At 44.5% G+C, this 15,746-nt stretch overlaps 1 protein-coding gene across 1 annotated transcript in view; it reads right to left on the bottom strand.

Moving 5' to 3' along the window:
* The window catches only part of LOC144888458 (uncharacterized), a 72,830-nt gene extending 66,931 nt beyond the window's left edge, over positions 1–5,899 (bottom strand). The window contains exons 1-8 of the mRNA XM_078766374.1: positions 5,840–5,899; positions 5,279–5,374; positions 3,454–3,551; positions 3,008–3,071; positions 2,752–2,811; positions 2,612–2,651; positions 2,355–2,450; positions 1,926–2,117 (exon numbers count right to left, since the gene is read on the bottom strand). Of these exons, the coding sequence (XP_078622500.1) occupies positions 1,926–2,117; positions 2,355–2,450; positions 2,612–2,651; positions 2,752–2,811; positions 3,008–3,071; positions 3,454–3,551; positions 5,279–5,374; positions 5,840–5,899 (706 nt within the window). The remainder of the gene's footprint in view (positions 1–1,925; positions 2,118–2,354; positions 2,451–2,611; positions 2,652–2,751; positions 2,812–3,007; positions 3,072–3,453; positions 3,552–5,278; positions 5,375–5,839) is intronic.
* Between the last annotated feature and the right edge of the window lie 9,847 nt (positions 5,900–15,746).

Raw genomic sequence — 15,746 nt, 5'->3', positions numbered from 1 at the left:
ACATGTGCATGTGATTTAAGTGTTATAATGCGGTTTAGAATGCTACACACAAGAGGTTAGAACATGTGCATGTGATTTAAGTGTTATAATGTGGTTTAGAATGCTACACACAAGAGGCCAGATCATGTGCATGTGATTTAAGTGTTATAATGCGGTTTAGAATGCTACACACAAGAGGTTAGAACATGTGCATGTGATTTAAGTGTTATAATGTGGTTTAGAATGCTACACACAAGAGGTTAAAACATGTGCATGTGATTTAAGTGTTATAATGCGGTTTAGAATGCTACACACAAGAGGTTAGAACATGTGCATGTGATTTAAGTGTTATAATGTGGTTGAGAATGCTACACACAAGAGGCTTGAACATGTGCATGTGATTTAAGTGTTATAATGTGGTTTAGAATGCCACACAAGAGGTTAGAACATGTGCATGTGATTTAAGTGTTATAATGTGGTTGAGAATGACACACACAAGAGGTTAGAACATGTGCATGTGATTTAAGTGTTATAATGTGGTTGACAATGCCACACAAGAGGTTAGAACATGTGCATGTGATTTAAGTGTTATAATGTGGTTGAGAATGCCACACAAGAGGTTAGAACATGTGCATGTGATTTAAGTGTTATAATGTGGTTTAGAATGCCACACACAAGAGGTTAGAACATGTGCATGTGATTTAAGTGTTATAATGTGGTTGACAATGCCACACAAGAGGTTAGAACATGTGCATGTGATTTAAGTGTTATAATGTGGTTGAGAATGCCACACAAGAGGTTAGAACATGTGCATGTGATTTAAGTGTTATAATGTGGTTTAGAATGCCACACACAAGAGGTTAGAACATGTGCATGTGATTTAAGTGTTATAATGTGGTTTAGAATGCCACACACAAGAGGCCAGAACATGTGCATGTGATTTAAGTGTTATAATGTGGTTTAGAATGCCACACACAAGAGGTTAGAACATGTGCATGTGATTTAAGTGTTATAATGTGGTTTAGAATGCCACACACAAGAGGTTAGAACATGTGCATGTGATTTAAGTGTTATAATGTGGTTGAGAATGCCACACAAGAGGTTAGAACATGTGCATGTGATTTAAGTGTTATAATGTGGTTTAGAATGCCACACACAAGAGGTTAGAACATGTGCATGTGATTTAAGTGTTATAATGTGGTTTAGAATGCCACACACAAGAGGTTAGAACATGTGCATGTGATTTAAGTGTTATAATGTGGTTTAGAATGCCACACACAAGAGGTTAGAACATGTGCATGTGATTTAAGTGTTATAATGTGGTTGAGAATGCCACACAAGAGGTTAGAACATGTGCATGTGATTTAAGTGTTATAATGTGGTTGAGAGTTCCACACACAAGAGGTTAGAACATGTGCATGTGATTTAAGTGTTATAATGCGGTTTAGAATGCTACACACAAGAGGTTAGAACATGTGCATGTGATTTAAGTGTTATAATGCGGTTTAGAATGCTACACACAAGAGGTTAGAACATGTGCATGTGATTTAAGTGTTATAATTCGGTTTAGAATGCTACACACAAGAGGTTAGAATACGGTGTTTCCCACACACATATTTTGGGCAGCAAAAAAGGTAGTTTAGGAATGTCCGTTTGCAGGTAATATCTTTCCTCATTACCTGAAAGTGGGAGAAACGGGCATTTTATTTTGGGAGGAAGGACAAATGGATTTTTGCCGATTCACTTGTATTTGAATGTTATTTTAAATTGAGGTTTTACTTAGTTCGAGGTGGGGAGAAATAGGTTGTTGTCTCAGAGGTGAGGTTAGGTAGTTTCCCTCATTCACTGAGATATAAAATTGGGGTTGGAGGGGACGAGGGAAGGTCTCAGAAGCAACATTCCTCTCCTACTGCTGTCTGCCAAGCAATGTTGAGCATAATACTTACACTTGAGGTCAATCCAAAACAGCAAAGTATCACATGTGGTTTCCTTTGGAGAAACTGCAGGGGATAGAAACAACCGTGAAGAAGGAGAACAGAACGATAGTCCATTTTGAATGAACAAATGCAAGATTAATGAGAGTACGAATGTATCATGCATGTTTGCCACGTGACGACAGTTGCTGGCGAGCAAGCACACTAATATGAAATTAAGAAACAAAGAAAGAAATGTCAAGTTGACCTCATATGCAGTGAAACGTAAATCAGTGAAAAAAGAGGTTAATATTCGGCCCGAATCTATCGCTTCCGCAAATGGCTAGAAAAAAGGTTTCTGCAGCACCCGATTGCGAACTACGTGGAAATGGTTCCTTCACACACATTCTGATGTTTAGTTCTGATTTCAAAAAATAACTTCCACAAGTGACATTCCTTCACGCACAGGAGTTCTTCGACTTCGAATGTATCCGGGTGGGGGCTCTAACTCACTAACTAACTCGACTAACTCGACTAACTCGTCGAGTGAATGTGCTTCTGGCCAAGAAGAGACCGATCTTCGCATTGACAGAGACATTTATTGCTGTGTCATATAAAGTAATAAATGTAATAAAACTATCACTTTTAGTACCAAGAACATACAAATGTAATGAATTGCACCATCCGGTGACAAACTTCACACTAATCTTCTTCCTCACTGTCGGACAGAGTATTGTCAACATCAGGGTCAGGGTCGTCCTGTTCAGCCAAGTTTTCAAGTGGTATTTTTGTATATAATTTGTATATTTTATATTTTATAATATTTTCAAGTTTTCAAGACAACATCTCAAGTGGTAACCAAATTCTTCAGGGTCTCAAGGTGAAGCTGAAAAATAGGACCGCAGGTCCTGAAGCTCATCTGGATCAGGGGTAACAGTCACTCAAACACCCCACAAACACCCTTATATTTTTAATGCCGTGAACAAACTTTGGTCTCTCAAGGGTGATGAAGGTTTTTATTTTTTGTGTACTAAGTTGAGGCTCGTTTAAGAGCTAACACATTGGACATATAATAAAGCTAGTGGGAGGCAAGAGGGGGAGAGAGACGGAAGCACAACAACAGTAATGAACAAGGACATCAGTACATCTGTGGAAGGGAGAGGGCTGGGGTGCGGTACACTGGATAAAAAAGATGTACACTACAAGGACTTTCAGGAAAGAAAACGGAATTTGAAGGAGATGGATTTGGGGTGAATTAATGTGGGTACAAAATATCAAGGTTTTGGATGGGGGAAGATATAAGATGGTGGTGAACAGCTGATTTAGAGACCTGGAGGGAGGAGTGGGATTGAAGAGAGTGAGGGAGTTTGTTCCAGAGGCAGGAGAAAGGAGGAATGAAGGAGTGAAGGTGAGCAGAGAGTCTTGATTTTGGTAGTTTCACCAGGAGAGGGTTTCGGGCAGATTTTGTGTGTCCTGCAGGAATATTTGGGGGACAGAGCAAAGACAGAGCAGGGGGAGCAAGGCCAGGGAGGAGTCGGTAGAAGAAAGAAAGACCACTAACCTGCCCGCGGTGAAAGAGAGAAAGGCCCTCAGAATCAGCTTCATCACGGGAGATAACAATGATTCTACAAGCTTTGGTTTCTTCAGCGTGCCGCTGAGCTAGGTGTGAGGCAGGTGCACCAGCTCAGAAGGGAGAGCAGTACTCTATCAAGCTGCGGCTGAAAGCTTTGTATGTGGTGAGGAGCTAAGGTGTGCCAAGGAAGAACTTCACACGATGGAGGATGCCCAGTCGGTGACTGGCTTTGGAAGCCAGCTTGGAAATGGGGTTTTCCGAGGAAAGATCATGACAGATAGTGAGACCCAAAAGCTTGAGTGATATAACTGCTCTGAGAGGATTGTTGAGAAAGTAAATGGGAGGCTATTCCAGATGGTCTATTCAGAGAGACATAAGGGTGTGAGATTTGTCAGGATTGAAAGACATGTTCCACTTGTTTGACCAGTTTGTGATATTATATAGGTCTGCAGAGAGTGATAAGGCTGCTTCCTGTCAAGAGAGTCGGAGAGATCACTAAGGAACACCACAAAAAGCACGGGGCCAGAACACTGCCTTGAGGAACTCCAGCCTGGCCAGGAAGCGGAGATGAGAGAATTCCATTCAGGGCCACACGTTGACTGCGATCGGAGAGGAAGTCCATAAGCCATGCATAGATATTTCCATGGATACCACGGGAGGCGAGTTTGGTGAGCAGGGCAGGGTGCCAGACCATATCAAAGGCACGTGATTTCCTCTCAAGGGAGACAGCTCTGATTTCCTTTTTGACATTGGGGACCTCCATCCATTGTTGAGACAGCATAAGCAGCATGTCCAGAGTACAGTGACCTGGTCTGAATCCAAATTGATGATCATTAATCAAGCCATTGGAAAAGGGAAAAGATTTGATATCCGAAGCAATGATGGATTCCATGACCTTGTTGATAATTGGGAGCAGGCTGATTGGTCTGTAGTTGCAAAGATCTGTTTTTGCACCTTTTTGTGTAAAGTGGTAATGTTTGCTGATTTCCAAGCTGATGGTAGATGACCTTGAGCAAAATAAATGGTGAAGAGAACAGAGAGAGGGTGAAGAGAACAGAGAGAGGGTGAGATAGAGCAGGAGAGCAGGATTTTAGGACCTGTGGGCTGATGTCGTCTGGTCCAGTTGCAGAATCAGAGTCGAGGTTTGACAGAAACGTCTCCACCTTGTCGGGACTGGGTAAGGTGGGTACAGAGAGCGATTGGTTTGGGACACGAGATTTGGAGGCAAACACAGAGTTGAGGCATTTGGCCTTTTCACATGCGGAGTCAGATGTGTAGCCGTTTGAGCTAAGGGAGGGGATGGAGGGGAAACAAACACCAGAAACAGATTTGACAAGACCCCAACAGGATTTGGAGGGAGACAGGTTTGAGAGTTCAGTCTTGAGAGTAGAGAGATGTTGTTTCCTCGCTATCCTGAGGGTAGACACACACTTGTTCCGAGCTTTGTGAAAGGAATTGAGATAACTTGCAATTGGATTTGCATCCATGAGGCAAATGAGTCGCATCAAGGCTGCGAGCGGACTTTTTTGATATTGGTTGCGAATGAGTTGAGGCTTCCCATGAAAGGGATTGCCCGCGACATCGTACTATATTGTGATTGCAATTAAACCTGAGTCTCAGGTTTTATTACCAAGCGTGAGCTATTGTTGGCGGGAAAGCAAGAGCCTCCATTACAGGCTGATCTGCCATTTTTTCCTCGAAGAGGCCATCCGCCTGTTGCTTAGTGTTTTGTCATTGGGATTCCCATATTGATAGCATCGTGTGGATCGCCGTTGGTTCCCATATCGGCTCAATTCCCATATCGACCTCTCACCTTGTAACTCCTCATTCGCAGCCGTGCCGATAACTGCCTGTTCTTGTCATTCTGCACGACTTTGACCTTCACCCCACATGGGGATTCTTGCACGGACTTTGGGGAATGTTACATTCCATTCACGTTTGTCGTATCGTGAGTTCATTGCTTTGATAGCATTGGGGAATGATGGTACCATCATATGTATTGTTCATTTGATGCCAGTGATATTTTCATTGTACTTTCTTTAATCGTGCTATTATTGTGTATGTGAGAGTTCTTAATACAATTACTTGTTTTGTTATACACACCTGCATTGGTGTGGTTTTACCATGGTTTATTAGAACACTCAAAATAACAAATCTTTCTGGCGCGTTCCCTCTCGAGACTCTGAGGGGCACCATAACCAGAGTTTGGGGAGGTACTGTAAGTGCTGTTATTGTGAAATGTAAATGTATAGGAGCAACAACAGCTCAGCCGCGAAGTGGTAGGCCAAACAAGCTCACACAATGGGACCGCAGAGTGATAAAGTGCGTGGCGCATAAAAATCATCTGTCCCGGTAGCAACACTCATATCACTACCGAGTTCAAACTGCCTCTGGAAGCAACGTCAGCACAACAACTGTTCGCCGGAAGCTCCATGAAATGGGTTTCCATGGCCGAGCAGCCGCACGCAAGCCGAAGATCACCATGCGCAATGCCAAGTGTCGCCTGGAGTGGTGTAAAGCTCGCCGCCATTGGACTTTGGAGCAGTGGAAACACGTTCTCTGGAGTGATGAATCACGCTTCACCATCTGGCAGTCCGACGGACGAATCTGGGTTTGGCAGATGCCAGGTGAACGCCACCTGCCCGAATGCAGAGTGCCAGATCTCGCAAGATCTTGGAGACGGTGGCAGGGGTTTTCGACGGTCCACACGGTCTCCACGTTTTTCAAAGTTAAGTCTGTTCACAATTGTATTTTGTCGAAACTGTATTTATCGTTCGGTGTGTGAACTTTTCGTGTCCCCCTTGGAAGTTTATCGGTGTTTATCTTTCATAAATTAATCGTTTGTTTGCCGCGTCGCGAGCAAGGCCTTGCAGCCTCAGGCTTCCCCCCTCGAAGGTTGTTCCTTCCTTCGCTGTTTTGCGAGCTTTTTTGATTTCCCCTTCTCCACCAAGCTTCACCAAACATCTACTATTTGTCTAACGTTGTAACCCCCACACCCCCCCCAAAACAAACAAAAAAACAAACAAAAAAAACTTTTATTTCCCTTTCTCCTCGTGTGCTTTTGCCTCTGCCCACATGTGCTGTCTCGCCCCGCCCCCATTTTCCCCTTGCCTTCCACCTTTTGCCCTGTTCAAGTGACTCGTGGTCGTCGCTCTAGGCTTCCTCTCCCCATTGGTATTTTTGTGAATATAAGATTGTTCTTCACAGTTCTGTTTAAATATGTTTCAACTATCCCCTTCAGTGTTTTATTCAGTGGTTTATTAGAACACGCTGTTTTTTTCTTATTTAAAAGGCTCCTTTCAATTTCCTCTTCAACTCATTCCATTTCAAAAAAATATTCAATCTCTTATGATTCCAAATCACTCCATGCTCTAAATTCTCATTCATTCCATCCCTCCTCCATTGTTCTTAAACGAATCGCTAACTTGAAAATCACAACAAACCCAATTTGTTATATATGTTCATCTTTCATTAATCATCCACTTTCTAAACTCCCCCCTTGCCCCTCCCCTTCAAATCTCCCCCCCAACCATCCCTCCCAAATTCTCCCTCCTCCCACCTCCTTCTCAAAGCTGCCTCCTCCCCACTTCCTCTCCCTCCTATGTCATACCTCCACCTCCCCCAACCTTCAACTTTCCTCTGCCCCCCCCTCAAACAAACTCTCACTGTGCCTCATTCCATCACCATCAAACCTTTCGTCCTCCTCATCCTTCCCTTTCTTGTAACTCTTCTGTAATCTCTGACACATTATCAACTGCTCTTCCTACATCCCCCTCTCACCCTTCATCTGACCCTACACCTCCCCTCCCCTGTCCTGCACCCGATGCTCCCCCTCTCTCCTCACTAACGGTATGGACCTCAAACATCCGGGGCCTTCGCTCAAACCTGATTGATCTCTCCATTCAGGTTGCTTCTGAAAATCCAGACTTGATCTGCTTAACAGAAACTTTCCTCCTTCAAGATGTCTCTGATTCCTTAATATCTCTTCCTGGTTACTCCCTCCTCCGGTACGATAGACCTGATCCTCGTCCTGGTGGTGGGGTGGCTATCTTTATCAAAAACTCTCTTCCTCACTCTCCCTGCACTGCCCTCTCTCCACCCCACCCACAGGAGTACCTCTGGCTACGGCTTCCTCTCCGCTCCCACCTTTTGTTCATATGTGTTCTGTACCGTCCTCCAAACAGTGATGACTCCATTTACATTTCTCTGTCGGACAACATGGACCAACTTCTATCAACTCATCCAAACTCTCTCTTCCTCATATGTGGCGACTTCAACTGTCATCATGCCAGCTGGCTGGGTGTGGGTTAATCTCTCACCAGCCATGGCACCTCAGCAAAGGACTTCTGCGACTCATTGGGACTGACACAATCTGTCAATTTCCCGACCCGGATCTCAGTCAATGGAGTATCTTCTCTTCTGGACTTGGTTATGACGAACTTCCCTGCAAATGTCTGCTGCTCTTCTTCTGCTCCAATCGGTTCTTCTGATCATGTGCTTGTTAAAGTGGACATCTCACTGGCCATTCTCAGAGAGCCTCCTCAGCGCCGACGAGTCTGGCATTTCACTCAGGCCGACTGGCATGGTCTGCAAGCAGCCATCAATCAACTGGACTGGTCCCCCATCTCTAATGCCTCTGACATCAATTCTTCCTGGAAATTCTTCCAAAGCAAACTGCTCTCTCTCATGCACAGATTTATCCCATCTCGTCTTCAGTTGTCTTACCCTTCCTCCCGTCCATGGTACACTGAATCTTGTGGTGAGGCAGTTGCCCTGAAACAACTTGCCTTTGCGTCTTGGAAGGCAAATCCAAATGAAGGCAATCTCAGTTCCTTCCACCAAGCTCGAAACAAGTGTGTTTCTACCCTCAGGAGTGCCAGGAAGCACTATCTCTCCACACTCAAGATTGAACTCTCAAACCTGTCTCCTTCCTCCAAATCCTGGTGGCGACTGGTTAAATCCGTTTCTGGTGTTTGTTCCCCCTCCAACCCCTCCCTTACCTCAAATGGCTACACAGTTGACACCGCACGTGACAAAGCCGAATGCCTCAACTCTGTGTTTGCCTCAATATCTTGTGTCCCAAACCCATCTCTCTTTGTTCCCACCTTTCCCAGTCGAACCCAACTGCTCCTGGACTCTGTGTCCTTCTCTCCTGACAAGGTGGAGAAGTTTTTATCAAACCTCGACTCTGATTCTGCAACTGGACCAGATGGCATCAGACCTCGGGCCTAAAATCCTGCTCTGCCGCTCTATCTCACCCTCTCTCTGTTCTTTTCACCCACTCTTTTGCTCAAGGTCATCTGCCAGCATCTTGGAAATCAGCAAACATTACCGCTTTACACAAAAAGGTGCAAAAACAGATCCTTGCAGCTACAGACCAATCAGCCTGCTCCCAATTATCAGCAAAGTCATGGAATCCATCATTGCTTCAGATATCAAATCCTTCCTCTTCTCCAATGGCTTGATCTCTGATCATCAATTTGGATTCAGACCAGGTCATTCTACTCTGGACATGTTGCTTCTGCTGTCTCAACAATGGATGGAGGTCCTCAATGCCAAACAGGAAATCAGAGCTGTCTCACTTGACATATCACGTGCCTTCGATACGGTCTGGCACCCAGCTCTGCTCACCAAACTCACCTCCTATGGTATTCAGGGAAATCTCCACTCATGGCTTGCGGATTTCCTCTCTGGTCGTAGGCAACGTGTGGCCCTGAATGGATTTCTCTCATCTTCCCTTCCTGTTCTGGCTGGAGTTCCCCAAGGTAGTGTTCTGGGCCCTGTGCTATTTCTGGTCTTCATCAATGACCTCTCCGACTCTCTGGAAAATCCTCTCTATCTCTTTGCTGATGACGCCACTATCTGCCGCTCTATTCCTCATCCCTCAGATCGGCAGTCTGCAGCCTCCTCACTCTCTGCAGACCTGGACAAAATCACAGACTGGTCAAACAAGTGGAACATGTCTTTCAATCCTGACAAATCTCACACTCTTACAATGTCTCTCCGAAAGGACCGACTGGACAACCCTCCCATCTACTTTCTCAACAATCCTCTCCAAGAAGTTCTGTCGCTCAAGCTTTTGGGTCTCACTATCTGCCATGATCTTTCTTGGGAAAACCACATTTCCAAGCTGGCCTCCAAAGCCAGTCGCCGACTGGGCATCCTCCGTCGTGCGAAGTCCTTCCTTGGCACACCTGAGCTCCTCAACACATACAAGGCTTTCATCCGCAGCTCAATGGAATACTGTTCCCCCCTCTGGGCTGGTGCTCCTGCCTCACACCTTGCTCGGCTTCACGCTGTTGAGGCCAAAGCTTTCAGAATCATTGGAATCTCTTGCGATGTATTCAACTCCGAGGGCCTTTCACTCACTCACCGCAGGCAGGTTGGTGGTCTTTCTGTCTTCTACCGACTCCTCTCCGGCCTTGCTCCCCCAGCTCTCTCTGTGCTCTGCCCCCCAATATTCCTTCAGGTCGCACAAGATCTGCCTGCAACCCTCTTATGGTTAAACTGCCAAAGTCTAGGCTCTCTGCTCACCTTCACTCTTTCATTCCCCTTTTCTTCCGCCTCTGGAACAAACTCCCCCACTCCCTTCAATCCCACTCCTCCCTCCAGGTCTTTAAAACAGCTGTTCACCACCATCTCTTATCTTCCCCCATCGAAAACCTTGATCTTTTCTACCTTTGGTAATTCACCCCAGAGTCCTTGCAGTGTTCATATGTTTTATTCCTTTCCCACCTCCCCCCACGTCCTCCCGATGTCCCTGCTCTCAAATGTTGTGTTTGTGTCCTTCCCCCTCTCTCCCCATCTTGTCTGCCGCTCCCCTTGTTTTTTGTGTTTTGTGTGTCGGTTTGTCTTTTTGTGTGATTAATGTTAGCTCTTTCACGAGCCTCGATCTTGTATACAAAAAAACAAACAAAAAAAAAAAACTGTAAAGTTTGGTGGAGGAGGAATAATGGTCTGGGGCTGTTTTTCATGGTTCGGGCTCGCCTCCTTAGTTCCAGTGAAGGGAAATATTTACAGGATACAATGACATTCTAGACGATTGTATGCTTCCAACATTGTGGCAACTGTTTGGGGAAGGCCCTTTCCTGCTTAAGCATGACAATGGCCCCGCACAAATTGAGGTCCATAGAGAAATGGTTGGTCGAGATCGGTGTGGAAGAACTTGACTGGCCTGCACAGAGCCCTGACCTCAACCCCATTGAACACCTTATTAACACTAACACATTGAACACTTGGGATATTATCAAAGCAGCCCATTGCAGTCATCTGTTCACTTCCGGATTTGCGGCAAGTTCGTATCGAGTTAATTTCAAAATCATAATTTTATTGAGAAATTTTTTAAACCTCCTAATTACCTTAAAACATCCGCTGGGACCCTAAAACATTCCACAGGAGCTTTGGCAGGCTAACCCCAAAACTGAGGGAGTAGTTTGGGGACAGACAGACAGACACACTTGTTTTATAATATACTAGCCGAAAGCACCCGGCATTGCCCGGGTTCTTTTTGAATGAATTTACTACTATAATTCAGCTTTTACCAGCGGCCGTAGAAGATTGACTACAATAATTTAGGCCAGCTTTTAATTGCGAAATGGGCCCAGCCTGGCCGAAGCGGCCTCGACCGGCCTCGCCACCGAGCCTAAAACCTTTCCGGGGCCCGTCCTGACATTGAATTACAGGTTTCCTCCTATCTTTCACCGTTCAGGAGATTAGCTTGCACAGACAAACAAACAAACAAACACTTTCTTTTATATATATGTAGACTAGCCGAAAGCACCCGGCGTTGCCCGGGTTCCTTTTGAATGAATTTACTACTATAATTCAGCTTTTACTCGCGGCCATAGAAGATTGACTACTATAATTCAGCTCCGCTTTTAATTGCAAAATGGGCCCAGCCCGGCCGAAGCGGCCTCGTCAGGCCTCGCCACCTAGCCTATAACCTTCCCGGGGCCCGTCCTGACATTTTTGGTTCTTTTTGAATTAATTTACTACGATAATTCAACTTTTACTCATGGCCGTAGAAGATTGACTACTATAATTCAGCTCAGCTTTTAATTGCGAAATGGGCCCAGCCTGGCCGATGCGGCCTCGGCCGACCTCACCACCTAGCCTATAACCTTCCCGGGGCCCGTCCCGACATTTTCAGTTCTTTTTGAATGCATTTACTACTATAATTCAGCTTTCACCCACGGCCGTAGAAGATTGACTACTATAATTTAGCTCAGCTTTTAATTGGGAAATGGGCTCAGCCCAGCCGGAGCGGCCTCGACCGGCCTCGCCATCTAGCCTATAACCTTCCCGGGGCCCGTCCCAACATTTTTAGTTATTTTTGAATGAATTTACTACTATAATTCAGCTTTTACTCGCAGCCGTAGACGATTGACTATGATAATTCAGCTCAGCTTTTAAATGCGAAATGGGCCCAGCCCGGCCGATGCGGTCTCGGCCGACCTCACCACCTAGCCTATAACCTTCCCGGGGCCCGTCCCGACATTTTTGGTTCTTTTTGAATGCATTTACTACTATAATTCAGCTTTTACTCACGGCCGTAGAAGATTGACTACTATAATTTAGCTCAGCTTTTAATTGCGAAATGGGCTCAGCCCAGCCGAAGCAGCTTCCACCGGCCTCACCACCTAGCCTAAAACCTTCCCGGGGCCCATCCCGACATTTTTTGTATGAGAGGTTTCCTCCTATCTTTCACCGTTCAGGAGATTAGCTTGTGCAGACAAACAAACAAAAACTTTCTTTTATATATATAATAATATAATAAATAAATAATAATAATAATATATACAGACTTGGCATTTAATATGGAATATTTTTTTTCTTGACTTGGGTTTACTTTCTTAACTCAGTATATCAATCTGGTGAGTTTTTTTAACACTTTGGTGATTTATTTGTTAAAAGAACCATGTCACTGATTGTCTGTCGCAGCAAGAAGGCAACAACAGGATTATATCACAGGTGGTGTGGCAAAATGTACGGACAGGTGCATTTGAGGATTGGCTTCACAGTCGGGTATACAAGGGTTGTTGCGTTCTGTATTAGTGGAAAACAACTGCTGCACATCTCCAAAAGTTATTGCTGCTTCCTCTGGAGATGGTCCGTCAACTCGACAATGCTGTTTGTCATGGAGTGGTGGCTTTACGAAATTCCGGCATGAAACAGCGTGCTATTGCTCGGCAGTATGGCATCACTCAAGGTCAGGTGTCAAAGATCCTGAAACGAAATGCTCAGAGGGGTGTCCCTACTCCAATACCGAGGCCAGGACGTCCCCGCAGAACCAGAGGAGGGATGATCGCCAGCTACACCGGTTAGTCCGCAATGGCCGTACCAAGTCAGCTAATCGGCTTAGGGCTGAGTGGAAGCAACTGACAAATGTGCCTGTATCCAGAAGGCTAGTCAACCAACGACTGGTTCAAGCAGGCTGTCATGCCAGGCGTCCCCTGAGAAAGCCACGCCTGACCAGACAACACCGCCAGCGCCGATTGCAGTGGGCCAGAGAGCACCGTCAATGGCAGCCAGGACACTGGAATCACGTGATCTTCAGTGACGAGTCTAGATTTCTGGTCTATCGTCAAGATGGCTGCGCCCAAGTGCGCAGACAAGTGCATGAAGCCTACAACAAAGATTGTATAGTGCCAAGAGTCCAAGCTGGAGGTGGTGGGGTGACCGTTTGGGCTGCTTTTCATGCAGGGGGCAAAACTGACCTGGTTGTTCTGAATGGAAACCTGAACCAGTTCAAGTACAGGGCCATTCTGAAAGAAACATTGCTTCCATTTGCTCGTGCAGCCTTTCGAGGAAACTTTGTCTTCCAAGATGACAATGCACGGCCTCATCGTGCTCGCATGATCTAACACTTTCTTGCTGACCGTGGTGTAGAGCATATGGAGTGGCCTGCCATGTCCCCGGATATGAATCCGATAGAGAACTTGTGGGCAGAATTAACGCGTCAAATCGACCACTTGGACCAGCAGCCGACCTCTGTGCGTGAACTGCAGCAGGCTATTGTCACTGCATGGCAAGCGATTCCTGTCCAAACCTTGGCAAATCTCGTGAACAGCATGCCTCAACGTGTGCGTTCTCTCCTGAATGCTCGTGGGGGTTACACAAAGTACTGAACTGTAATTTTACTGTCCATAATCCCAGTCGTAATTGAACTTTTGTTTTTGTTAAAAAATTTTTTTAGCTAATGTGCAAAATAAAGAGATACTTCTGGAAAACGTACAGAAGTTTAACACAGTACTGTCCACGAATTGAGTTCGATATCAGTTTACATCACTTTCAAGGATCAATTTATTTGTTTCGAAATGTCAAATGTGGTTTTTGTTTCTTTTAAAGGTCACATTAACAAAATCTAGAATAATTTCAACATAATTCCAATGAACTTTTGGTTCTAAGTCATCTTGAAAAGTAAGTTCACCCTCACAAAAAAAATATTCCATATTAAATGCCAAGTCTGTATAATATATATAATATAATAATATAATATAGAAATATAGAATAGAATAGAAGATAGAAGAAGCTATATAACGATATATACAGTCACGTGAAAAAGTAAGAACACCCCATGTAAAGTTTTGACTTTTTCAACATATTTCAACATACAGCTATTTGATCTTCATTTAAACAATATTGATAGATAAAGGTGATATAATATAACAAATATCATGAAACATTTACATTTTGTAGTCCATTGTATCATTTAAATAAACATAAATGCAAATTTCGCATGTGGAAAAAGTAAGTACACCCTAGGCTCTAATAGGTGGTATTGCCCCCTTTGGCAGAAACAACCTCAAGTAGGCGTTTCTTATAACTGTCTACCAGTCTCTGACATGGACTGGGAGAAATTTTTGCCCACTGCTCCATGCAGAATTCTTTCAGCTGTGCGATGTTTGAGGGGTTTCTTGCATGCACAGCTCGTTTCAAATCCCCCCACAACATCTCGATGGGATTTAGATCCGGGCTTTGACTCGACCATTCCAGAACCCTCCATTTCTTTCTTTTCAGCCATTCCTTGGTGGATTTACTGGTATGTTTAGGGTCATTGTCATGTTGCAAGGTCCACCTTCGGTTGAGCTTCAACTCTCCGACAGATGGCCTCACATTATCCTCAAGCACCCTCTGGTACAATGAAGAATTCATAGTGGATTATATGATGGTGAGCTGCCCAGGCCCTGATGCAGCAAAGCTGCCCCAAACCATAATATTTCCACCACCATGCTTTACAGTTGGTATCAGGTTCTTGTGGTCAAATGCTGTCTTTGGTTTTTGCCAAAATGTCTTCTTGTACTGTGGCCAAAGAGCTCTACCTTTGACTCATCTGTCCAGAGCACATTGTTCCAGAAGTGCTGGTCTTTGCCTCGGTGTTCATTGGCAAACTCTAGTCTTGCCGTGATGTTATTTCTGGACAGCAAAGGTTTCCTCCTGGCACACCTCCCATGTAGATCAAATTTGTGCAGCCTCTTTGTCATGGTAGATTCGTGCACTTTGACATCAACAGTGGTAAGAGCTACCTGTAGGTCCCGTGATGACATTCTGGGGTTCTTAGAGACTTCTTGCAGCATCTTGCGGTCTGCTCTCGGGCTGAACTTGCTGGGGCGGCCTGGCCTGAACAAGTTGGCAGTTGTTTGGAATCTTCTCCACTTGTCGATGATCTTCCAAACAGTTGAATGATTGATTTCAAGTTGTTTGGAGATTTTTTAAATCCCTTCCCAGACTCGTAGGCATCTATAACCTTCTTTCTGAAGGCCTCAGAGAGCTCTTTTGATCTCGGCGTGGTGACGCCGCACACTTCAACAACAAAGCGCAAACCAAACGAAATGTCTGAGGTTTAAATAAGACAGGTTCCTCCAAGATCCTCTCAAACGATGTTCTCATCATTTGCACCTGAGCTGGTGCACCTGATTCTAATTTTAGGTATTTGAAGTAGTGATAAATGTAGGGGTGTACTTACTTTTTCCACATGCGAAATTTGCATTTATGTTGATTTAAATTATACAATGGACGACAAAATGTAAATGTTTCATGATATTTGTTATATTTTATCACCTTTATCTATCAACATTGCTGAAATGAAGATCAAATAGCTGTATGTTGAAATATGTTGAAAAAGTCAAAACTTTACATGGGGTGTACTTACTTTTTCACGTGGCTGTATATATATATATAAACTCGATATAAAATATTTGTTTCATTGGGCAAAGTACTTGGTACCAAGCCCAAAGCCCAAAACAACAACTCCTGCATAAGGAACAATGATATTGCAACAA

The sequence above is a fragment of the Myxine glutinosa genome, chromosome 12, assembly GCF_964187855.1.
Source record: "Myxine glutinosa chromosome 12, kmMyxGlut1.1, whole genome shotgun sequence".
In the NCBI taxonomy this organism is placed as follows: Eukaryota; Metazoa; Chordata; class Myxini; order Myxiniformes; family Myxinidae; genus Myxine; species Myxine glutinosa.
The sequence above is the reverse complement of the archived record's forward strand: the minus strand, read 5'-3'. Positions and strand labels throughout refer to the sequence as shown.